The sequence below is a fragment of the Galleria mellonella genome, unplaced genomic scaffold (assembly GCF_026898425.1).
Source record: "Galleria mellonella isolate WM207_F2 unplaced genomic scaffold, CSIRO_AGI_GalMel_v1 utg99, whole genome shotgun sequence".
NCBI classification, from domain to species: domain Eukaryota; kingdom Metazoa; phylum Arthropoda; class Insecta; order Lepidoptera; family Pyralidae; genus Galleria; species Galleria mellonella.
This window is the reverse complement of record NW_026442184.1, coordinates 1,108,140-1,133,569: the sequence shown is the minus strand read 5'-3', so window position 1 is coordinate 1,133,569 and position 25,430 is coordinate 1,108,140. Positions and strand designations below refer to the sequence as shown.

Here is a 25,430-nt window from a genome sequence, read left to right as displayed (position 1 = left end):
ATGTAAATTTCATCGTTTATATAAGCCACAATAAATTCGTAAGAGTTCGATTTAGAATGGATGATAGCATATGAAATCAAAGATTTCCCATGTATTGTGTAATATACATTTTATTATAGAATCAAAGACAACGCTGACACTTTTTTTTCTTATATATGGCAATACAACAAATCTGCTTCCGGTTGTCAGCTGATAGATTCCCTTTTGCTTTCCAAAACCTATTTCGATTTTCGCAAAGAAAGAAAACGTCAGGCACCATTCAACATGGGCTTAAAATACGCGATCAACAGCTAGTTATAGCTAAAATATTGTTCTAATTGTAGTGTTATTGTTAATATAGTTTCGTTTTACATGTACGTTGTGTAACTTTATAGTCGAAAATGGATACGTTTATCATAGGATACCTGGGTTATGGCGTTTGTTGATCATTAAAAAATTACATTTGGTTCATAGTTTTCTTTATATTTGATGTCAGCTTTTTGTTTGTAATCGTCTGTTTCGTTCGTATTTACGTGTATTCTGAAAATGGTGAAGGAAAAACCTAATTCAATTCGGATTTACGACGATGAAGGTTTCAGACGCCGTGCGGCGTGTATTTGCGTGCGTTCGGACGCCGAAACAGAGGTTAGTGTGAAATTTTGTTGTTACTTCAACAAATTGTACACTAAAACTACATCGAATGCATAACGTGTCGTTGTTACATGTTGTTGTGGTACGTAGGTACTTCTTGTGACGTCGTCTCGCCGCCCAGACAACTGGATAGTGCCCGGTGGCGGCGTGGAGCCGGAGGAGGAGCCCTCGGTGACTGCCATGCGCGAGGTTCTCGAGGAGGCCGGTGTTATCGGCAAACTCGGCCGATGCCTTGGAGTTTTTGAGGTGAGCATATGTCACAATGCATCACTATATATGCTTTGTTTATCACTTGTAGATCAAAGTCAATTACATGCTAGTATCGCCATGAAGAACATTAATGATAGAATTTAACATAGTTCATTACATACCATACTCTATGCATCTCTTAGGATGTTGATACAAGTTAATTGTTATTAGAAACATGTAGTCAAAGTAACTCATATTTACCCTCCTGTGGTATAAAAAAAATCATGTTGCCTTACCGTGTGTTTCTGGCATAGAAAAGGCCACCATTCCAGAGGTTGTTGTTAGGAGTGTTTAAGGGAACTCAATGGTTGAGAGATAGACAGCAGCGCCCCTCTTAAAACACCATCAAAACTTAACCAACCCAAATGTGGTGACTACTAGCAAAATACTCTTATGGGATAGGCCTATGTTCAGCAGTGGGCAGTTAACGGCCAATATGATATTGTGAACCTATATTGGTAAATGGAAGGGTTTATTAATTATAATGACTACTGATCTCTATATAGCAATATGATCTATCAGATTGGCGCAGAGGTCATTTACCTCTAGTTCCGTTTGGAAACCATTATGGTTAATTCCTAATGAATTAATCACAATGAGCCCACTGACCTGGTGTTCTTCCTTATCTGTCACCACTCAGTGGTGCCCTGCTATAGGATACCAGTAGTATAAAGTTACCATGTTATTAATTGTGAACCTACTTATGGAAATAATAAAAATAAAATTGAATAATCTTTTACTACCTTCTTATAAAAGTATCAATGGCTCAAAATTACTAGATAAAATCTAAAAATCTCAGTCCACTTAATACAGAACTTAAATAACATGTGTTTTTAACAAAACACTACTGTTATGATGGTATTCAGAGAGACTTAGTGCGGAACTGCTAGTCCAATTTTCATTACATATGATGATACTCTCTTATGTCCATGATACTTATTATAGATCAAATTAGAAACAGCACGAATTAATCATGGCTTTTTTTATTTTGAACAATGTATCACACATTATGACAGACTATATCATAAAAAATTATAAAAGGAGGGTGGTTTTAGAAAAAGACTGGCACAAAATTATTTGCCACATCTGCCCTTCATACGTTTTCTGTTTTTACCCAATGGTTAGCTGGTAGTGAATGCCATATGGCATTAAGCTTGCCATTTGTAGTTTTATTGTGCAATAAAGAATAAATAAATGTACAACTGTACATGTCTATAGGTGAGGGATTTTTTAATGAGTGATAATTGAATGGTCACCCTACCTGCGCTAACGGTATATACTGGCAGGGCACCAATGAGGGATGATAGATGACAATGAAAGCAGGTCAGTTAGCCCATCATGATGAATTGCATTAGAATTAATCATTATGGTTTCCAGGGGGAACTACATGGAGGTTGACCTGATAGTGTGGGTATATAGTGAGCAACGAGGCAGTTAGACCCCATTACTAACAATACCTTTCCCCCTATAGATGATGGTTAACACTTTCCATCTAGTGAGCCATCAGCTTGTTTGCCATTTTAAGTTGCATAAAAAGAAAAGAATTGCCTTATATTATTATACAGTTGCTGTATCATGACTGTAGATTGCAATTGTTTCTGTATTAAATCCATAGGTGAAAATGTTTAATTTTAAAATATTTTTAACCACCTCTTATTAGTTATTAGTTAGGATATTAGTTTCTGTCACCCATAGATTTGAATAACACAATGTACATCAGAGAAGACAATTTTTTGTCCATGTTACCCACTGAGAACTATAATATGTCTTACATTACTGTATTTTAGCCTTCAAACTGAAATATAGCTTTGTTTGGTTGTCTGGAAGAGATTGCTAAGTGATAAGGCCACCTTTTGTATCACTTTTCATTAATATTTACTGTATTTATTATTTTTTTACTTGGTGCAATAAAGTGTAAAGTAAATAAATAGCTTGTTTCTATAGAACTTGTTGTAAAGGTAACAAAATTTTATTGGAAATATCACATTGGTACCTGTTGAGAGCGCCACTATTTATAAATTGATAGTTTATACACTTTATATATATATTGTATTTGTACTTTACAAATGGTTTATTTAGATTTACTTAATGATTTGTGCGGAGATACAATTATTATTCTGATTTAATTCTAACGTTCATACTAGATGGCGCTCTGTTCTAAAACACGCTATAATTTAATTCCCTGAAAACCAGGTTATAGCATTGTAGATTTGAAATATTTAGTACTGTAATAAATTTTTTTACATTATACTCATTCTCGTATGTTGTGTTTCATTTCGGGGATTTTTTGGGCTGTCTAATACCGCGGCGCGTACCCCAACATTGGTCCATCGATAGCCGAATTAAAAAAAAAAAAAAAACCGCGTTCACCTAGTATATCGCGTCGTAGTGTTAAGACAGTGTGAAAAAAGTGCTACAAGTGTGAAAAAGAGTGGTAAAGTGACAAAGGACCCTATGAACAGTGAGTACAAAAGACTTAAAAGTGAAACAGTGAAATTAATGAATTAACTCTAAAATTAAAATAGTGATTAAAACTTTAAATTTAAATTATTCTGGAACTTAGCATTTAACAGTGAACATTTTATTATAACTAAAGACTTAGAATTTTTTGTATCACTACTATTAAAGACTATGAAAAGTTTTCAATACTCCTAACAATTTTAAAATTTTACTGCATTTGGGACTTTTAAATATTTTCAGTGGACATTCCATTAACTTAGTTTATTTTACTGATATTTGGAACTTAGAATATTTTGCATTGCATTTCAAATACTTTAAAAATATTCTGTTAATGATATACTTGTGGTTTCTTGTGGATTTATACAAATAAATAGATACATTATTTGAGCTTTAAAAATATTGTGTTAATTCAACATGGCAAATTTAATGAGAACACAAATAGAATTACGTAAACAGATAGACAAGACGTTGAAAAACTTTAAGAAGACACCTAAAACTAGATTAACAGAAACATACGCTCAAGTAAAATTAGAAATATTAGAAGATCTGTGGAATACATTTACTCAAAATCATAGAACATTAATGATGACCACTGACATTAATATACAGGAATCGGACTATGTAAAAAATGAAATTTATGATTTAACCGAAGACATTTATACTACTGCGAAGTGTGAAATGAAAGATATATTAAAAACATTCTGTGCTCCCAACCCAACCTTAGATGCTAGTCAGAGCACATCTTCACCGTTGAAATCACCTACAGCTATGGCTCCAGAATTCAAACTGCCCCATATCAATATTCCAGTATTTTCAGGAAGGTATTCTGAGTGGATACCATTTCACGATTTATATGTATCGCTCATCCACCGAAATTCAGCACTTATGAATGTGCAAAAATTGCACTATCTCAAGTCGAGTCTGAGCGGAGAGGCAGCATCCTTGTTAAAACACATACCTATAAGTGATGCTAACTATGATGATGCTTGGGCTACATTACAAAAGCGATACAACAACAAACGATTCATTGTTACATCTATACTGAAGAGATTATTGGCACAAAGATCACTATCCACCGAATCAGCAGGATCTATCAAAAATCTGCTTGACACTACAAATGAATGCCTAAATGCTTTAAACAATATTGGAGTGTACACATTGAGTTGGGACGCAATTATAGTCCATATTACTGTTTCAAAATTAGATGCAGAATCCATCCGATTATGGGAACAACAAATCAATCGAGAGGACGACGGGACTAGCCTGCCAACATTCAAACAACTGTGTGGTTATCTTGAGTCTCGTTTCCGTACTCTTGAGATGTTAGAATCGTCAAAGACTACCTCTAAAGTCAATACACGACAGAACACTTTTCACACCACATTTAAAACCACTTGCAAATTTTGTCAAGGAAATCATTTTATATATCAATGCAAAGAATTTGCTCATCTTACCTATACTGATCGCAAACGTTTTGTCGAACAGAATAGATTATGCTATAACTGCTTGATTCCTTTCCATACCGTTGACAAATGTAAACAAAAAACTACGTGTAGAAGATGTAGTAAGAAACATCATTCATTGATTCACCCCGAAGGCAACACTTTAGATCATCTTTCTTCAGATGCAGGAGAAAGTTCACACATACGAGAAAGTAGACAACCTGAAGTAGCTTCAACACCAGTCAATCACAATGTAGCGACCCATTACGCGGACCAGGAAATGACCAAGAACGTGCTGTTGGCCACAGCACTGGTTAAAATTCAATCATCAAATGGGACTACATACTATTTGCGTGCTCTGATAGACCCGGGATCCGAAGGTTCATTTATAACGGAGTCCGCTGCACAGTTCCTCGGATTAAAGAAAACTACAGTCAGATGCACAATTAATGGACTGGGCGAAGATGGCAAAGCAAGTCTCACATCCAATAGCATGGTTACATTCATAGCACAATCGAGATATGATCAGAGTTTTAATATATCAGTACAAGCATTTGTTCTAAAATCTATTACTCGATCACAGCCTGCTCAACGAATATACAAACAGAACTGGCCACATCTGCACAATCTGGATTTAGCAGATCCTCATTTTGACACACCTGGGAAGATTGATATCTTGTTGAGTGCAGAAGTTTACAGCGAGATCCTGAAAGAAGGATTAAGTAAAGGCCCCCGTGGTACAATCATAGCGCAAAATACATACCTCGGGTGGATTTTGTTAGGCCGGTTGCACAATAAGGAGACTATACAAAGCTACAAAGTTACAACTAGTATGCATCTTACAATTGAGGATAATATTTTACAAAGATTTTGGGAGATAGAATCTGACTCTTTTCGTGAAAATGTTCTGACTGAAGAAGAGAGTCGATGTGAGCAAATATACGAAAAGACTTGTACCAGAGACAAAGATGGTAGATACATAGTTAGTTTACCATTTCGAGAAATAGACCCACCTTGTCAATATGGATCGTCCAGAGATGTTGCAAAAGAACGACTATTACAGTTAGAGAAAAGATTTGTAAAGAATCCTGATTTTATGTTAAAATATAGTAATGTTTTGAAAGATTATTTAAATTTAGATTTCATGGAAGAGATTGTTGATGAGCATGAGCGACAAAAACCGACGGCAGTTTATATCCCTCATCATGCCGTTGTCAACCCTAAAAAGACGACAGTAAGAGTCGTGATGGATGCTTCGTGTAAATACAAAAACGGAGCATCGCTCAACGATAGTTTGATGGTTGGTCCTCGTCTTCAACCAGACTTACGCCACATCATCCTGCGATGGCGTAGACACAAAATATGTTTAGTAGCCGATATTACTAAAATGTATTTACAAATCAAGGTTGATCACACAAGCTCCGATTATCAACGTCTCCTCTGGCGAAATAATCCTGCAGAAGAAATTAAAGACTTTAGAATGAATAGAGTCACTTTTGGAACTGCTAGCGCTCCTTATTTAGCGACAAAAACACTTCAGCAGCTTGCGAATGATGAAGCAATTAAGTATCCATTGGCATCCAAAATTACCAAAACAGATTTTTATATGGACGACCTATTGACGGGTGCAGACACACTGGAACAAGCTCAAAGGATATATGATGAGATGAATGGATTGCTTGCTGTTGGCAAGTTTCATTTACAAAAATGGAACACTAATGATGCAGATCTTTTGAGTTACATGAAAAGTACCAATAATGAAGTCACAGAGATAGAGTTTCAGTTGGAAGGTACTATCAAGACACTAGGTATTGTATGGGACAGAATCAAAGATGAATTCCAGTACTTGGTAGATATTCCGGATGTGACATCTCCTGTAACAAAGAGATCTATCGCACGAGATGTAGCTAAATTGTTCGACCCAATGGGATGGCTTGCACCCGTCATCATTATTGGCAAGATATTTCTTCAAAAATTATGGCTCACAGGCATAGCTTGGGATCAGGATGTGCCGAGTGAAATATTACATGATTGGCTCAAGTTTAAGGAAGAATTACCTTCTCTATCTAATATTACTGTAGAGAGATGGTTGCACACCACTAGCACAAATACCAAACTGGAACTCTTTGGATTCTCAGATGCTTCTACTGTAGCATACGGGGCTGTAGTATATGCAAGAGTTACAGATTCTGATGGTAAAATTCACATTCATCTAATTTCAGCTCGAACTAAGGTGGCTCCGGTAAAAACGGTATCCCTGCCACGCTTGGAGTTGTGTGGAGCAGTCTTACTGACTCGACTACTCATTGAGATTGCAGAACAACTGAACATTGCAAAGGAATATATCTATGCATACACGGACTCGAGTGTTGTATTGTCATGGCTACAGAGTCATCCAAGCAAATGGAAGACATTTGTTGCAAATAGGACTTCTGAGATAATAACTTCTTTGCCTAGTCACCATTGGTATCATGTGGCATCTAAAGAGAATCCCGCCGATTTGGCGTCTAGAGGGGTTACTGCATCTAAATTAAAGGAACAAAACTTATGGTGGAGAGGGCCAGAATGGCTAACAAAAGGAATTATAGAGCATAAGATGACAGAGCCAGACTTAAAAGAAGCTGAAGTAGAACAGAAGGTAGTAAAAGTTTTAAAAACTCAGATTGATGACAATTTTTCACAAATATTTACACGGTTTTCTACACTGACTAGACTCCAGAGGGTCATTGCAATCTGTAAACGATTCAGACATATAAAGACGAACAAGTTTCCTAGTTATCTTACAGTTGAAGAATTAAATAACGCTTTGATGACTTGCATCCTTATATGTCAGTATGAAGAGTTCTCCATAGATATAGATTATTTAAAGGAAAACAAAGCTGTAAAGAAATGCAGCAAACTACGTTCTCTTACACCGTTTTTAGATGAAAACGGAATGTTAAGAGTAGGAGGTCGTTTACGTCATGCTAATATTCCCGAAGAAGCTAAACATCAAATAATTCTACCTGATTGTCATCCTGTATCCAAACTGATTGTAGCAGACGCACATAAAAAGACCTTGCACGGTGGTCCAACCCTCATGTTAAGTTATTTGCGGCAAAGGTATTGGATTCTTGGTATTAAGAGAATGATCAAACAAGAAGTACACCGATGTATTATCTGTACGAGATATCGTGCAACAGTTAATAATCAATTAATGGCCGATTTACCCGAACAGAGGGTTACACCCACAAGAGCTTTTTTACATAGCGGCGTAGATTTTGCTGGTCCTATTGATCTACGTATATCAAAAGGACGTGGATGCAAAACTTCTAAAGGATATTTATGTATATTTATATGTATGTCTACAAAGGCTATCCATATTGAAATTGTAAGTAGTTTAGAGAGTGCTGATTTTATTGCGGCCTTTAAACGATTTACCGCTCGGCGAGGACACTGTCGCCATATGTAAAGCGATAATGCCACTAATTTTATTGCGGGTAACAAAGAATTGCGAGCATTATTAAAAGAACAATTAGACACTTTAAATGGAGAAATTTTGGATATGCTTGCCAGAGACGGCACTGAATGGCATAACATCCCACCAGCTGCACCCCATTTCGGGGGTTTATGGGAATCTGGAGTGCGTTCTATTAAATTCCATTTAAAAAGAATTCTTGGCAATTCCACACTGACGTATGAAGAGATGGCTACGGTTACCAGTCAAATTGAAGCCTGCTTAAACTCTCGTCCCATATCGCAGATTAGTGATGAGATTAATGATTTACAACCTCTAACACCCGGCCATTTTTTGATCGGGGAGCCGCCAATTGTAGTACCGGAAAGATCTTATTTAAATGATAATATAAATAGGTTGAGCCGTTGGCAATTAGTACAGAGGATGGTGCAACATTTTTGGGATCGATGGGCTCGCGAATATTTAAGCAGACTTCAACAGAGGCCGAAATGGACAAAGAGGCACGACAATGATGTTAAAATTGGCGATCTTGTTATCGTGAAGGAAGAAAATTTGCCTCCCGGGAAGTGGTCCCTCGCCAGAATAATTAACGTACATCCCGGAGATGATGGCTTGATTCGTGTAGTTAGTTTAAGATGTAAAAATTCTGTAATCAAACGTCCACTCACCAAGATCAGTCGACTTCCAATTGACAGCTAATTTTGATATTAACAATTATTGTTTCGCTAGCATTTTAATAGTGTTTAATTATAATTCATACGGTTCTTTACGGTGGGCGGTTATTGGAAGGACGATACGTCCTTGGTGGGCGGAATGTTGAGAGCGCCACTATTTATAAATTGATAGTTTATACACTTTATATATATATTGTATTTGTACTTTACAAATGGTTTATTTAGATTTACTTAATGATTTGTGCGGAGATACAATTATTATTCTGATTTAATTCTAACGTTCATACTAGATGGCGCTCTGTTCTAAAACACGCTATAATTTAATTCCCTGAAAACCAGGTTATAGCATTGTAGATTTGAAATATTTAGTACTGTAATAAATTTTTTTACATTATACTCATTCTCGTATGTTGTGTTTCATTTCGGGGATTTTTTGGGCTGTCTAATACCGCGGCGCGTACCCCAACATTGTGGTCCTTCGCGCCGCGGTATTAGACAGTACCCCTAAATTAAATTTGTAACAAAATTTTTGAAATGAAATATTTAACACATTCTCCGCCAACAAGTTTTTTCATAAAAATTCTTCGTTTTTAAGTTATATTTAATAAATTATGTAGAGGTATGTATATTTAATTTACTTTGATGCATTTTTGTGGGAAATTATGAGGATTTTTATGTGTCAGTCACGTGTGACTGACAAAGTGCCAACAGAAAAAAATTACGCGTCGCGTAGTCCCATTGGAGTAGTCCAGTGTCAGTCGCCCGTGACTGACAAGGCGGTCAATGTGTTAATCAATTGATTTTTTATTTCTCCTACTATTGGACATCAGCAGACTGTGTCATATTTAATTACTTCAGTTATTTATTTGTTTACATTTTTATTACATATTATTCTATTTACTATGCAGTAATGATACATACATTTCTGCATAGTAATTAAAGTAGTATTAAATAGGATTATTATTTGTCTTTAAATGAGTAACAGAACACTTGCTGTGATGGGGGTCAAGTTTCATGTGCAAATATAACATAAATAAAAGCCAAACTGATTTATTTATTATTATAGTGAATGCTCTATATAAGCAACTCATTTGAACCAATTTCAATAAAAAAATTTCTTATTGGGAAAAGTTACTAACAGGAAAAAAAAGGAGTTTAAAAATGCTTACCGTCTGGAAAATATTTTTACTTATTTCTTTTACTAACTAAGCTGAGTAGAGTAAATAAAATATAAAGAATGTTGCTTATAGAGAGATTGCTTATATAGAGTTTTTACTGTATTACACATCAGCTGTTAACTGGCCACTGGTGAACATAAACGTCCCCCATAAGGGAGGTTTTGCCAGCAGTTGCCATGCTTGGTAGACGGGTTGGCAGATGCAATTAGGTTTTAGTGACGTTTTAAGAGGATGCTGCTATCCATCTCTCGACCTTTAAGGTTCTTTAGTCGCCTTACAACAAACAATACTATCATACCTACTTGTACAACAATTATTCCATTATATATATATATTATTCTTAAAATTGTCTTGAAAAAATTGCTCTCAGTAATAAGACCGCCTTACTGTACTTATACAATTATATCGTTGTGTTTGTAAATTGTCTTGCTTATTTCCTATATTGTATAATGCAAATAAAGTATACTCATTCATTCATTCACAAGAAAGGAATGGGTAATCCATTCTATGCTAGGACCACATAGCAAATTAATAATTGAAGTTAGTCAACATAATAACCGTAAAGTCCATCAACCGTGAAGCAGTTGTGTTTGCATGGCTGTGTTACGGTTTGAAGGGTGGGATATGGCGTGAATTTACTGGGTACAGAGGAATAACACCTGAGTCCTCAGGAATGGCAACGCATGGGGGGTATCATGGGCGAAACCGAATACTCTGTTATGTCCATGGTACTGCTCATGTCTGTAGGCGACGGTTATCGCTTTCCATCAGGTGGGCCGTCAGCGTGTTTGCCATTCTAAGTTGTATAAAAAAAAATACTTTATATATTGTTGATAGAAATGTTTTTAAAATTATATTTCGTTTATTGCGCAAAATTGTGAAAAGAGTTTATCTAGTAACTATTAAATGGTCATTCTCTTAGACGTGTCATTAGCTTGTTTTTCATTATAGGCATATTTGATTGGTTTAGTTTGTCAGATTGCAAGAATTGACATTTCAAAAGGTTCTCAACAAAATAACTTACAGAAATTCAACAGATATTTACAAAACTGTTATTATATATTGATACAAAAACATGTATGGTCATATTGCCATTTTTTTTTTTAATGGACGATAATGTATGATTGAATATACTATATTTTTAGCCTCGTCTTTTAGCCCCCATAGTGCACCTACGGTTTTTTTGTATACCAATGTTTAATTTTAACTTTATTCAAACATAGATATATTCCTAACTAAAACATTGACAAACACGTCACTGTGTAGTTTCCTCGTCACGATTTGACGATCTGTAAGATTTGAAATTTACTCGTAACTCGAAAGGCAAATATTGTTGGCGAAGCTGACCAAAATCTGTGGATTACCATGTTAAACTGACGTTTTATGTGCGTAGGCAACATTTACGTCTTTAGTTTTTATTGCTAGCTAAAAGAATATAAATTGAAACACCCGATTTTGTTATAGTATGCGTACACATTTTATTAGTACTATCAACTTAGTGTCTTGTAAATCACGAATTCTAAATGTTTCTATATTCGAGTAAATTAGGTAAATTTTGTATTGAATATAAAAACTTAACTCGACGATCGTTTTCCTGTACAAATTCAAATTTTTTTTTTCCTACAAATTCCAATTAGTTCTACTATTTCATGTCCTGCACTATGGTATCAACGAATAGCATTTTTATATATTTGTATATAAACTTATTCTCTGACCAACTATCCCAGCCAAAAGGCCAACAGCACAGCGGCAATTCCTCTGATGTTGCGGCAGTAGGCATTTGCCATCAGGTGAACCGCATGCAAAAAAACCCCATTTGCTCTGGCTCGATAATTTCAAGGCACATTTCTTAACATCTCTAAAAGTATTGGAATCCTTGGTGTCGATGTCTCTAGTAATGTACAGTTCCGTAGCCACCTCGAAGATAAGGTGAAGCTGGCATCCAAAAAACTCGGTGTGCTTAATAGAGCGAAGCAGTATTTCACGCCGGATCAACGATTAATGCTCTATAAATCGCAAATCCACTGTGTCATAAAAATAAATAGTAAACTCAGACCGGACAAGGAAATTGTTAATAACTCGGTCTAGTAATGGCGCCAGTGTCTATTGCTAGCAATAACTCAAGACGACCATCACGCTTTATCCCCTGGAAGTCTTCATGTTTAATTACTGATAAATTCGTCATTGTTGTAACCTAAAATAGAGCACAATCTCAAGTCAGTTGGCCCATAGAGACCAATTGAACTAGAATTAACCACTATGGTTTCCAGGTGGAACTGCGTAGAAATCAACCTGTTAGGGTGTATTGTTAGCAATGGAGCTGTTAGAAATCGTTACTGACAATCCTTTTTCCCTTTCTTTCCAGAACCGGGAGCACAAACACCGAACGGAGGTGTACGTGATGACTGTGACCCAGGAGCTGGCCGAATGGGAGGACTCACGGCTGATGGGCCGCAAGCGGCAGTGGTTCTCTATCGACGACGCTCTCGCCCAGCTGGCACTACACAAGCCCATCCAGCGGCACTACCTGCAGCAGCTGCGCCGCTCCAAACAAAACAAGACCGACGACCCCGGCAGCTAAGCTAGCACCGCCCGCTCATGAACATGTACTCCGTTTTCACCTGCCTGCTTCTGGTGAACAATCTTGACCCGTCTCTTGTACTTCGATAAGGATTTTTATCCTAGCTATCCTATAATATTATACTAGCTGACTCAGCAAATGTTGTTAAGGACCCTACCGGCCACATTTTTTTTTTCTTAAAAAGCTATCCTATCTCTCAAGTTGGACCAAATATTACACATTTATAAAATTTCATTAAAATCGGTCAAGCAGTTTTGGAGATTAACGTGAAGGAGCATCGTGCGTGGAATTTTTATATATTAAGATTTGAGTGCACTTGGCCATAATGTCACCTTATTTATTTAGTTATATAATTTTGTTTTTTTCGTAAACATAGGTACAGTTACAGTTAAACGTAAATATCAGGTTATAGTGTACACAGACGGACTTATTCTTTAAAATAATCTCTTCCAATCAATCTTGAGAACTCAAAAGGAGAAAGCGTCTATAGGCTTTATATATGAAGCGTATGACTCAAAAATAAAATAATAAACTATTTATAAGTTAAGTTCTCAAAAGACTAGACCGAATTTGTGTTTTATTTTATTCAATGGTTCATAACTCGATTTTTATAGAAAACAACAGATGGGTTCGAAGATATCTAAGTAGGATACATATAACTGATGACGGATTGAGTTTGGACTCAAAGGGAATGTACATAAGGTCTACATTATTATAACTGTCATAATTTTTAAACATTTTCCTTTAACTACTTATGCAACTTGTTAACCGCTATTTCAATAATAGGATTTAAACAAAATGAATGTTAAGATTGTTTACTAAAACGAGCAATTATAGAGAAACGGACTTTAGTAAAGGTGTTCGCCACGCTTGTCAATCGTATAAGCACGTGTGAACTTTAATGCTACAGAAATAACTGACGGCCATTTTGTAAACTGTTTAATGAATCATGTTATTTTGGTTGTTGCTACCACGTGCACGGGCGAACATTCGTGTCAAGTTGTCGCCGTTTGATGACTAATTACATGTCATTTTTATCATTTAACCAAAATTGGCTCAAATTTTATATTTGAACAAGTACTTTTAGAAATTGATCGCGACAAATCTTTTCAATACGCAAATACAAAATTTCCCCATACATCCCATGTAATATGGCGATGGCGACGTCAGTTACTCTCTAATGACGTCATCCTTTAGCCATTTCAGTGACCGTAGGCAGACGTCACTTTAAAGTCATCAGCATACTTTTTTTTTATACAACTTAGAATGGCAAACAAGGTGACGGCCCACCTGATGGAAAGTGGTAACCGATGCCTATAGACATGAGCAGTACCATGGACATAACAGAGTATACTGTTTCGCCCATGATACCCCCCATGCGTTGCCATTCCTGAGGGCTCAGATGTTATTCCTCTGTACCCAGTAAATTCACGCATACCACTCGAGATGTACAATACGGTAACATACGGCGAAACGCCGTGAACGTGGCCGCAGCATAACTCAATGTTTATATTAACTGTACAAAAAATTCTAGTTTAGTATATAGGAATATGTATAAAATTGTCTCTCTTACTTTAGTATTTTTGTGCTGTGACTGAGGTGTTTGAGCGTCCATGGACAGATTGATGTGTGTGCTCCTTTGGCCATTTGGTTTTTATTTCTGTTATATTGTAATGTTTAAAAGATATTCCGTCATGACTAGTCACCTGAATCGATATTATGTATAATGGAAAATAACAGTGTGTTCTCAACACGAACGATAGTGGGAAATTTGTAAAAGCAAATATTGTAGACGAGCGGTTTTTTTTCTTTTTTGGCGGCGGAAAACCGTTTATAAACCGTTGCAGACACAATATATGATAAAAGTTCACTGCAAAAGACGTGGTTTTTCACGAGTCGATACGGTTCACGGACGAGAGAAAATCTACGCAATGGACGTTTGCTGCGTTTCCTTCAGAATGAAGACCTTGTTGGCTCATACCAGCTTCAATTAACAAGCTATGAAAGAAGTGTTTTTTTTTTTTATTATCGAATGATAGCAGAGCGAAGACATTGTGTTGTGTCGGCGACGGTTTACGAGCGGTTCTCCGCGGCGGCAGAACCGCCCGTGTGTTAAGGCTCTTACAGTAACGAGACGAACAAACGTGACGTTTTATTAATGTTGAAGTTGTGAGGTGAACACCTTTACCGCGGGCGCCGCTCGCTGCCCGCCGCACGAACGCTACTACGTAACTCTGTAATACCTTTTTTCTACTTTACGTATATTTTTATACTACGATGGAATAAATGTTAATTTTATTTTGTTAGCATTAAAACAAAAAGACACATACGAGCTTGGTTTTTTTTTATCTTTTCAAGTCAACAATCCCTTTCCCCCCGCAAGTTAGTGTATGTAAGTAATTATTTATTCCACTATATCCTAGTAATAGAAGCTAAGAACACCCAAACGCTCAAAACGTTGTTAGGGTAAGCGTACACGTCCACTGCCAGCCCGAATTCAGCGTTAGGGTCGTCATCCACGTGCACCCCTGTTGACTTCACGCATGAAACGACTGACTTTGCATTCGCGTACGCCATGTTCAGAGGGAAACCGTATATCTGGAAAGGAAATTGATTTATGTTACTTCCGTTTTGAGTTCTAATATTATTTTCTATTTTATTGAATTCCCGTTATTCAGTTGTAACATATATTTCTAGCAAGCTGCTTCGGCTTGGCTCGGTTTTTTTTTAATAAATTACAATCCATGTGAGACGCTGATGCTTTGTATAGGTGAAAGAATCTTTAAAAAGGGTTAAGCATTTTTTTTTTATGGGTGAAAATGGTATGGTAATCCCGCCTGCGCTAACGGGATACGCTGGCGGAGCACCAGTGAAGGGTGATAGATGAGAATGAAAACAGGTCAGTTAGCCCATCATGATGAATTCGTCAGGAATTAACCATGATAGTCTCCAGGGCGAAACGCGAGGAGGTCGACCTGGTTGGATATATTGCTAGCAATGGGATTCTTAGTCTCTATTACTAACAATCACTTTCCCCCCAGGGTTAAGTATTTATTAGATTTATCTATTACTACATAGTATAAAACAAAGTCGCTTCCCGTCTGTCTATCCCTATGTATGTTTACATCTTTAAAACTACGCAACGGATTTTCAAGCGGTTTTTTTAATAGATAGATTGATTCAAGAAGAAGGTTTATATGTATAATACATGCATAATATTGTAGAGAGACACTGATAATTTTAGGTTTCTAATCTAACGGGAGACGGCTGCGTATCAACATTGCACCCGTGCGAAGCCGGGGCGGGTCGCTAGTTATTTATAAAGGAACTTAATGGTCGATGGGTAGCAGCGTCCCTCTTAGAACATCACCAAAGCCAAACTACGGCTGCCAACCCGTCTGCCAAGCATGGCAACTATTGGCAAGATCACCCTTTTGTGGGAAGCCTATGTTCAGCAGTGGACAGTAGACGGCTGATATTATAGTGATCATCTATTAAATATAATAGATAAACCTTCATCATCATCATCATTTCAGCCATTATTCGTCCACTGCTGGACATAGGCCTCCCCCACAGACTGCCATAAAGAACGGTCCTGAGCCACCTGCACCCACTGCCTCCCTACAATGTATTTGAGGTACGGGGTCGCCTGGCGAAGTATATTGCTAGCAATCTCATACTCCCATTACTAACAATCCCTTCCCTCTATCCCGAGCAGGAGGAGTTACCATTCCTTTTCCATCCATTAAAAGAGAGCATTACCTTGTAAGTGACCATCAACTGTTTCATTCGTTGACTGAAGCCAGGCTTCGTTTCAGCGGGGTTGAAAGTCCAGTATTCCCAAGAGGGGAGCAGCTCCCGTAATAGTCCGCTGCAGTATCTGTAAAATAACTTCGAAAATATATAAGCACTGGGCAATATCTAAATTTTACATGATATTGCATTTCACAAAAGAAACCGACTAAATTACTGAACAGATTTCGATAAAATTCTATAGAACCTATCTGTAAATATTTCATATCATAGACAGATAAGAAAATAATTTTCGAAATCGATTTAGACGTAACAAACAAATAAAATACAACCGAATTGAGAAACCCCTTCTTTTTGAAGTTGGTCAAAAATTAACTCAAAATTGACATCTAGCCCAGTGTTCCCAGCCTTATTAGTGCCATGCCCCACTTGAACTTTTATAAAATTTGTATACCCCCATACATAATTTTTCCCGACAAAGTTTACTTGACGACTCTAATTGCCCAGTTGACATTTTGGTAACGTCAAACGACCTAATACCTAATAAGTATTTACAGCATTTTTTTTATTTACTTTTTACTTAAATTTGGAACCAATATCTACTCGTAGCATTGCATTTAAATGACCCGGAGCAAGAGGGTTAAAATCGCTTCGAGTCCATTTTTTTATTGCCCCCCCTTAACAATCAAATTTCCCCCCTGCGGGGCGTGGGCCCCACGTTGGGAACACCGATCTAGCCTAAGTAATTACATGTTTTATATTCTAATTATCTATTTTTATGATTTTTCCAAAAGTTCTCTCTTTATCTCTCTCACACTATCGGAGTTCGTATGGGAAACAGCTATTTGAAATCGTTTGAATGTGTATGATACGGATTGTTTAGTAATAAAGTTTGCTGTTCACCTGTTCCATATAGTCTTCATGTGTGGTCGCCATTTTTGCACCTTGCTCCTGATCTTGAGTTCCAGGGCCTCCCTCAGCCGAGCCACGTCTGCTGGCGCGCTGTACAGCGCCGGATCGTTGACAATCGGCTGCTTCATCACGAATATTCTCTTGTCGAATACCTGTTGTATCATCATCACCTTCATATCAGTCGTTATCTATCTGCTGCTGAAAATAGGTCTCCCCCATAGATAAGGAACGAGACCGTTCTTTATGGCAATTTAGCATTACGGGGATTTTGCCAGTAGTTGCCATACTGGACATGCGTATTGGCAACCGTAGTTTGGCTTTTGGTAATGTTATAAAACAGACGCTGCTGCCCAGCCCTCGCCCTCCCTTAGTCGCCTCTTACGACACACGCGAATGGACGAAGTAGCCTATTCTATGCTGGGACTACACGGCAACCAATTGTATGTAAGTATATTATGCAATCACAAATTTATTTAGATTTCTTTTTAATGATCATAATTGAATAGTAACCCCTGCGTTATCTTGGCACTCCTTGGGGATTTACTAGTGAAGGATGATAAGTGAACACGAAGTCAGATCAGTTGGACTATCATGACGAAGAAGTCGTCCAGAATAAACCACGATGATTTCCAGGGGGATCTGCGTGAAGGTCCACCTGACATATATTACCAGCAATGGGGCCGCTAGTCTCTGTTTGTAACAATCTCTTCTACCCTCTAATGAGTGTTCATTAGTGAGCCTGCACAGTCCTGGAACCTCAACAAAGAAACCCAGCTCAATTCTCCTCAACAATTGAATATTTTAAATTTATCTTTGGAAGTTTTCATATTGTAGACATTGAATTAATTTAGGTTTTATTCTCTATCTAATAGAGTTCAATATTCTTTACTCACAGGTTGCCAGTTCGATGATTTGGTGAAATCAAATGATACGCTTTCACAATCTTGACATGTCTGGACGTTCACCCAAATCTAAAAAGAATTGTAATATTGCATTTCTCGACTATTACTTTTATTCTGCAACCCACAAGCGACTCTTATCGTGTTGCAGGTGTTCTTGAACGACAGTAACTTTCCATCAACTCGTTTGCTTCCTTAACAATAAAAAAATAATCCGAAAACTCTCAAGTAACCAATTGCATACATTTGTTTGCTTTATAGGTATGCACAAATCCTAAAATTATTTTGCTAAGTCATTTGCCTGAGTTGGTCCTCCACAGTGGAGTAACAATAGTGTGGTAGAACAGGCAAAATTCTACGGGCTCCCGACCTGACGAGACCCATGGTTCGAATCACCGTGAGAACGGGAAGAATCTAATATTTATTGCATAATGTTGTCAGAAAAAAAAAATTATTTAATAGATTTAAGAATTTTATTAACTCATAAGCATATACAAATTATACAAATAAATTTGGTAACAAGGTATTTTGAAGTACAACCAAAAACAAACACAAATTGCAATAGTTTAAGTAAACATTTATATTTAAATATTTATATAAACCAGAGGGAGACTTTGTACAAAAGTCGTTTGCTTGCACACCTCTGTCCCATTAGTGTTTCTACCGCGAAGCAGTTGTGTTTGCATGGCTGTGTTTCGGTTTGAAGGGTTGGATATGGCAATGAATTTACAGAGTACAGAGGAATAATAGTTACTGTATTTCATTTGAATTATTCACTTGTCATTGTATATTTTTATTTATGGTGCAATAAAGAGTTAAATAAATAAAAATAAAATAAATAAATAACACCGGAGTCCTCAGGAATGGCAACGCATGTGGGGCCCTATCCGATGAATTTATCACGGACCTCAGATGGTATAGTTACGGCACTGGCCCTATAATAAATTTGACTTGAGGCCACTATTTTTTGCGAAGAAAAAGCAGCAATCTCGATAATTCCATAATATCAAACAATAAGAACTTACATTTTCATTGTCGAACACATAGTCCACGGTTTTCAGCGGACAACTCACATCTCTCAATTCGTACCTCTCCCCGCTAGTGGCGTCGTGGACATACCATAGGTACCCGTCGGTTCGGTCCAATAGTCCCTTCTTGAACAACTGGTCATTCGACAACACGATCCTCCGGCTAGTCGTATCATACTTGGTTAGGACGTAACTGGTCCGGCCTCGGGGCAGACCCACGCCAATAGCTACCCAACATTTTATGCCCAGGTAGAGGAAGTAGCTAGCTAGGAGTATGCTGTGATCGATGGGCGAGCCGTATAGGACTTTCAGTAGTTCCTGGAAGCACAATTGATTGCTGAAAATTTCAAGTGATTGCTGAGAATGTCGTGTAAAGAAGCCCTACACATTGGTGTATTTCCAAAGATTGGAAGGGCAGTGAGCCCTAAAAAGGCACATTAGGTTCTATCAGAAATGTCTTTGTGCATAAATGGAAATTTCGCTTACGTCCTGGGGAACGGGCACCAGACAATTCTGGGGTAGACACCACCCCCACCACCCTCTCCGCATTTGGCTCTGACAGCGCACCTGATCAACCATTACATAACGGTATAATCGAAATCATTAGCATTTAAGCAAGTAAATTGCTAGTGAAACTAAATAATTTTTTCAAAGAGACATGGCGTAACATTTATCGACATATTTGACAATATGTCTTTGAGAAAAACGATAAGTTTCACTGGTAAAACTATATAATGAAACTGTATAATAAATTTGATTACATCCTGTACGTAATAACGATACTCATGATATTCTTAGTTACGTTACTACTCCTGAAGATTAACGTAAGGCCGTGCAGCTCATGATATTATGCTTCTTGTGTCAAAAACTTCAATAGTCTACCTACCACTCCCAATAAAGTGACAACATGAGGTTCAGTAATTTCGTACGTGGGTATTAATGCCACATATCTAACACTAGCGTTGATCAGTCTTGTCAACTGACTATCTCCACTCCGCCAGCTCCCGTCTCTTGTCCCATAAATGGATTCTCTCTCTTCATTGATTGTTTGATTCGATCCCCTATCATCCTCCTTTCTGCCTCCACTGCTTCTTGATGAGGAACTTTTAGAAAACCCAGAACTTTTCGATACTGCAGACCCAGATCTGTTTTTAGGATTTTTAGGAAAAAACTCATAATCAGGTAAGGGGATTGGTTGCAGAAATTGCGTTACACATTTATTTCGTCCCGAACTATCTACAAATGTTAGAGAAAGGGTCCTCGACGGAAAATCATTCAGATATTCCGTAACAAAGTTGTTCAAGTGTTTTATGAGGTAATCATCATCAGGACTACTCGGTATGGGTTGGTTGTACATTTGTAGTCCACCTAAATGGGAGAGATTTGTAGTTATTTGAAGGGATATATACGATGTATCCTTGTTCATCAGTTGTGTTACTTCTGGTATCAATGATTGGGTACTCTCTTTTGTTCGAGACAGAGATTCATAACCAAATATTGCAGGTGGGGAGTTTATTTTGAAGGTGCCGCGTAGCTGAAAACATGAAAGTAGGTACTTATGAGGTCCAGTTAATAAATCAACTAAAAAAGCAGCTTTTACAATTTTAACCAAAAGATCTGATGGATATACAAAAGAACAACAATTCTAGTATATGCTTAAGACACTAGACACAAAAACTTACCACACCCATCGTCAAGACTGCATACAAAGGCACATGAAGAGTTCCCAGCCATTTGTTGTAATATCTATAATGAACAGTCTGACTAGTACCCTGTTCTTCCGAGTATCCTTTATCTATATTCGCTTTGTACTCATCGTAAATATTTATATAAATCGACGACAGTGGATCAGGTCTGGGGATCGAAAATTTATAGCAATATGTAGCATTGACTAATAGCTGGTACTTTTATATTTATCTTTTTTCACAATATAAGTATATTGGCACGAAACCGTACTTACTACCCACCTGGCTTTGATGATTACTGTCTGATTCCAAGTAGGGTGGCAGCCGATAGCAGTTGCGGTCTGTGCTAAAGTACCATGATAGCTGACTCTTACAAATGGCCTCAGAGGGCGAACTTTATAACCTGAAAATCCAGTTAAATAAGTTCAAGAACCTAACCTAAGATAAATAGAAGCCTTGTCTAATTTATTATAATGTTCAAGTCGTTGGCTCTACATCTAACTTTGGATAACATATAACAGAATACTGTTATGTGTTATATAAATATTTTATATCTTACTACACAGCTTTAAAGATATTTAGACTACGAAATACGTGGTTTTAAATTTTCTTTCTTCTGCACGTTAAATTGGTGTACATATCGTGCTTTGCTTTTTTCCTTCGTCATCATTTATAATCTTCATCCCGAGGATAAAAAGGAGTTTAGCTAACATTGCCGACATCAGAGTATTCTCACTTCGATACCAAATGAACGGAGATAACGTACATATTTACCTGCAATTTTATCATCTGTTTCGTCGTCTTCATTGAGTATTGTGTCTTTCCTATCTAGCAAATTAAAAGCCCTTAATACGGTAACTTGCAGCTCTTGTTCCTTGCACAATGATTCATTTAAAAATTGCTGTTTTGTGCTGCTCGATATGGTCGTAAGTGCTGTAAATTTCGTTTCACTCGAAAAGAAGCTCCTAGAATTCATAATATTATTAATAAATAAAGTACCAGGATTAAAAAACTGTAAATAGTATTTAAACAACATAATTAGCAAACCTGAAACCGAAATTTTTAAAATCTCTCACTACATCTTTATGTGTTTTCTTCAGAAGGTGCTCGTTAATATTTATTAACAGGTTTTTATTTAATTTCTGTACATATTTAGCCCCAATAAACCTTTCCATTTCTATAGGATCCCTATCCACATTTTTACTATGAATATATTCAATATCAAAATCTTTATCATCGCTCATTTGGAGGCAATTCAGCTGTTCTGTTGAAATTTGACTACCATGTAAGGGTATTAATTTATTCTCAATATTGCTAAATCCTCCAACATTCCTTAAATGCAATAATTTTAATCGTACATATTCCGGACTGCTTTCTTTAGGAAAAGGAAATGCCTCGTCACCTTTTAAATTTGATTTACAAATATTTCTCAACATACTCATTATTTTATCATCTCCCTCGACATCTTTCCCGTAGATTTTACTAATAATATCTACCAGTAAGTCTATATTAGGTTTATCAATACCATGCATTAGTCTTTTCAGTTGTCTCCCTATATCCATTGAAGAGTTGATGTGTTCACTATTGCTATTACTCAGTTTTTCATTCCACCCAATTCTCAAATTTGTTTCACAATTTGTGTATAATTTCCCTTCAAAGTTATTACTACTTTTAAGTCTCATTTTATTTTGTTTCGCTATATCTTTTATATTAAACCCACTACCAACAATTTTTGTATTGGGTTCTACAATATTTTTATAGACAAAATATTCTATAACAAAATCAGAATGAACGTAACTTTTCTTAATATCCGACAGATTTTTCTTTATATATGCAACATCTTCACTATTTTCTGATAAAACTATTGTAAGTGTTTTATTGTTTGGTATTATTTGTACAGAAAATGTTTCATTTATCTCTATACTAGAAAGATTTTGACTAACACTTTGTTCTGATTCACATACAAAGACATCGTCTATAAAGATGGTAAAACAATAATTGTAAAGTAATTGATTTTTCTCCAATTTTTTATTCGATAAAATACTATCATCTGTTTTCAAATTTACTTCTATTGCCTCCCTCATGAGAACAGTATTAACAATTTCCTCTGCCTCTTCTTTCAATACTTCTTGATCAACCTCCAATTTCGGTTTACTTAGACTTTTTCTTCTTGAATATTCTACATTCTGATCTTTTTTCATTTCTTTATATTCGATGTATTTACTAACATATTCGTATTCCATTTTACAGAGTAAATCGGTAAATTCTATATTGAAAACTCTATCCCATTCTTCTTCATATTTTTTGCCATCCAAAGTTTTTGTTGCTATGTGTAATATGAATGGAGTCGTTATCGTTCCAGTCTTATCTCTAATCATTTCTATATCTGACCATAAAACTATAATGTTATGGATCAATTGTTTTCTCATTTTTAAAGTTTCTAGATATTTTGCTTTAGCTTTCAATAACTTATCAGTGTATTTCCTAACAGTTTCATCGAATCTTATATCTTCTTTTTTATTTGGACTTACTCTTAAAAGATCTTGCTTAAGATTATCTCTAGTCTCCCTGTTAACTTTTATATCCCGCATCAGTTCATCTATTAATTGTTGTTTTGCAATATAATCATTATAAGTGTCAACAAGTTTAACACTAAGTAGCTTTTCTAAAGAAAATTTATGATGATGTTTAAATTTAATATTTTTAATGGAAATATCCAAAAATTTTGGTGTTAATTTACTGTCATGTATATTATTAGAAATAAAATTCTTAAACATTGTTGGCTCAATGTATTGTACAGGTATATTGGCATTGGTGATGGCATTATCAAGAACTCTTGGAAATACTGGACTTAAGACCGCCATACTCGATTTATGTCCCCATCTATAATAATCAAAATAGTAAATAATGAATTGTATAATTACTTCTTAAAATTTTATTGAAAAATACTCTTCAGCTTCACAAAATTAATTGGTGCAATATGCTATTACTTAATCCATACGACAACCTGGAGGAGGGGAAGTGGACGTGGTCGGACGATACTCGGAGGTGCCAAGGACCAAGAGGGTGCGCAATAAACCCCAAAAATCGATAAAAGACCACATTAAATGCAATTATGATACTTTGGAATGAATAACGAATTAAGTATTTGGAGGGAGAGTGGAGGGGAGGATATGACTAGATCAAAATTTACATGGAGGGCATCAGATTAGTTAAGACCAACTCTACCTTTCAATTAAAATCAATCATTAAAATCGGTTCATAATTAACAAAAACGTCATGATATTAAAAGTTTAATACACCGCCTTTATTATTCATAAATAGTAACCGCGCAAATAAAAATTATTGGAAATTGGTTCTTTTTTATAATACAAACTATATATGAAACTTTTTTCTTTTTTCTATACAGCAACGTAAATATAAATGTAAAAAATATAAAATGTAAGTATATATGTACACATCCGGTTGCAGAAAAAAAGTGGCCGCAAGTAAAAGTTGCCACTTAATAATCCTAGGTTCCGGCCGAGAACAAGCAATCCAGGTGCGAGCGTTTCATTCGAGTCTTATAACTGCAGAAGTCATCAGCGGAATTGTAGGCTATATACAAAGCATAATCTACATAAATGTTAAGGAAGCAAAGGCATTGTTGCAGGTAGTATATCCATTGGAAGAAGATAGGTAGTAGTGCAGTATATTAGTTATTAGTAATGAAGTTTGATGTTAACATAAAACCTTACCCATATTCAGTATCTAAGTAAGGTGGTATGAATCTTTTAAATATTTTTTGTGTCCATGGAATGTTTATTAGGCAATTACTTTGTTGTTCCGCAATGTTATCCACAACAGTCATAATATTATTAGATATAGGCACTGCTGTCGAGGCCAACTCCAAACTAATTATATCCATTATATTTTTTGTTTTATCTCTCTTTTTACTTTTTTTCCTATTCTCGGTATTTTGATTAACGGCATTAATATCAAATTGTGTAAAAAAATCATAGTGTTTTAATGTTTTTGATAGATATTCCGGTACCACATCTATTTTATCTTTTTGACTTATTTCGTGATATTCTTCAATATCGCTATTATTTGACGTAGAATTGATACAAAAAGAATAGAGTTCGATATTTTCGGACATAATTATATAAACAAATACACTGATGCTACAATTACTTAATCTATCAAAACCATAAGCTTTTGCAATTTGTATTGTTCCGCCAAAAGTTGTCATGGCAATTAAGAAACATTCAGGATAACTTAAAATTAAGAAAAATAATTCATTACTAGGAGACAAAATTTAATTAAAACTAAAACTTTTTAAAAATATTAGGAACATGATTTTGTTGATTGATTACCTATTAATAAATTATACTAATTTATTATGATTGCCAAGGCGTAATTGCCTGTTCATGAACGTAACATTAATATGCAATCAACTGTCAATTTTCTTTCATTGAACAACAGCAAAAGTAAGCTCACTTC

At 36.1% G+C, this 25,430-nt stretch overlaps 2 protein-coding genes and 1 long non-coding RNA gene across 4 annotated transcripts in view; 2 read left to right on the top strand and 1 right to left on the bottom strand.

Moving 5' to 3' along the window:
- The window catches only part of LOC128202471 (uncharacterized), a 338,352-nt gene extending 323,352 nt beyond the window's left edge, over nt 1–15,000 (top strand). The window contains exon 2 of the long non-coding RNA XR_008253800.1: nt 14,074–15,000. This is a non-coding gene — a long non-coding RNA (uncharacterized LOC128202471). The remainder of the gene's footprint in view (nt 1–14,073) is intronic.
- Nucleotides 177–15,000, top strand: LOC113521305 (diphosphoinositol polyphosphate phosphohydrolase 2). Its single transcript, XM_026906805.3, has 3 exons — nt 177–624; nt 721–876; nt 12,456–15,000. The coding sequence occupies exons 1-3, from the start codon at nt 526–528 to the stop codon at nt 12,669–12,671; spliced, it is 471 nt and encodes a 156-aa protein (XP_026762606.1). The 5' UTR covers nt 177–525; the 3' UTR covers nt 12,672–15,000.
- A 79-nt stretch (nt 15,001–15,079) lies between these two features.
- LOC113521530 (coiled-coil and C2 domain-containing protein 2A) lies at nt 15,080–25,158 on the bottom strand. Of its 2 annotated transcripts, XM_031912707.2 has the most exons (12): nt 24,686–25,158; nt 21,996–23,831; nt 21,723–21,913; nt 21,231–21,351; nt 20,946–21,117; nt 20,150–20,797; nt 19,750–19,830; nt 19,261–19,581; nt 18,230–18,307; nt 17,328–17,488; nt 16,434–16,551; nt 15,080–15,269 (listed from the first exon to the last, which is right to left on the bottom strand). In XM_031912707.2, the coding sequence occupies exons 1-12, from the start codon at nt 25,084–25,086 to the stop codon at nt 15,084–15,086; spliced, it is 4,314 nt and encodes a 1,437-aa protein (XP_031768567.2). In that variant the 5' UTR covers nt 25,087–25,158; the 3' UTR covers nt 15,080–15,083. The 2 variants fall into 2 exon arrangements, with proteins under 2 accessions (XP_031768567.2, XP_026762876.2); XM_026907075.3 differs by lacking the exon at nt 19,750–19,830.
- Nucleotides 25,159–25,430: the final 272 nt, after the last annotated feature.

Excerpts from the sequence above, each read along its gene's own strand:
- LOC113521305 (XM_026906805.3), top strand. The coding sequence starts at position 526 with ATGGTGAAGGAAAAACCTAATTCAATTCGGATTTACGACGATGAAGGT. Across the intron at positions 625-720 it reads GTTCGGACGCCGAAACAGAG|GTACTTCTTGTGACGTCGTC; the intron begins GTTAGTGTGAAA and ends TGTGGTACGTAG. Across the intron at positions 877-12,455 it reads GATGCCTTGGAGTTTTTGAG|AACCGGGAGCACAAACACCG; the intron begins GTGAGCATATGT and ends CTTTCTTTCCAG.
- LOC113521530 (XM_031912707.2), bottom strand. The coding sequence starts at position 25,086 with ATGTCCGAAAATATCGAACTCTATTCTTTTTGTATCAATTCTACGTCA. Across the intron at positions 21,352-21,722 it reads AACAGATGATAAAATTGCAG|GTTATAAAGTTCGCCCTCTG; the intron begins GTAAATATGTAC and ends CTGGATTTTCAG. Across the intron at positions 17,489-18,229 it reads AATCATCGAACTGGCAACCT|GTATTCGACAAGAGAATATT; the intron begins GTGAGTAAAGAA and ends ATGATACAACAG.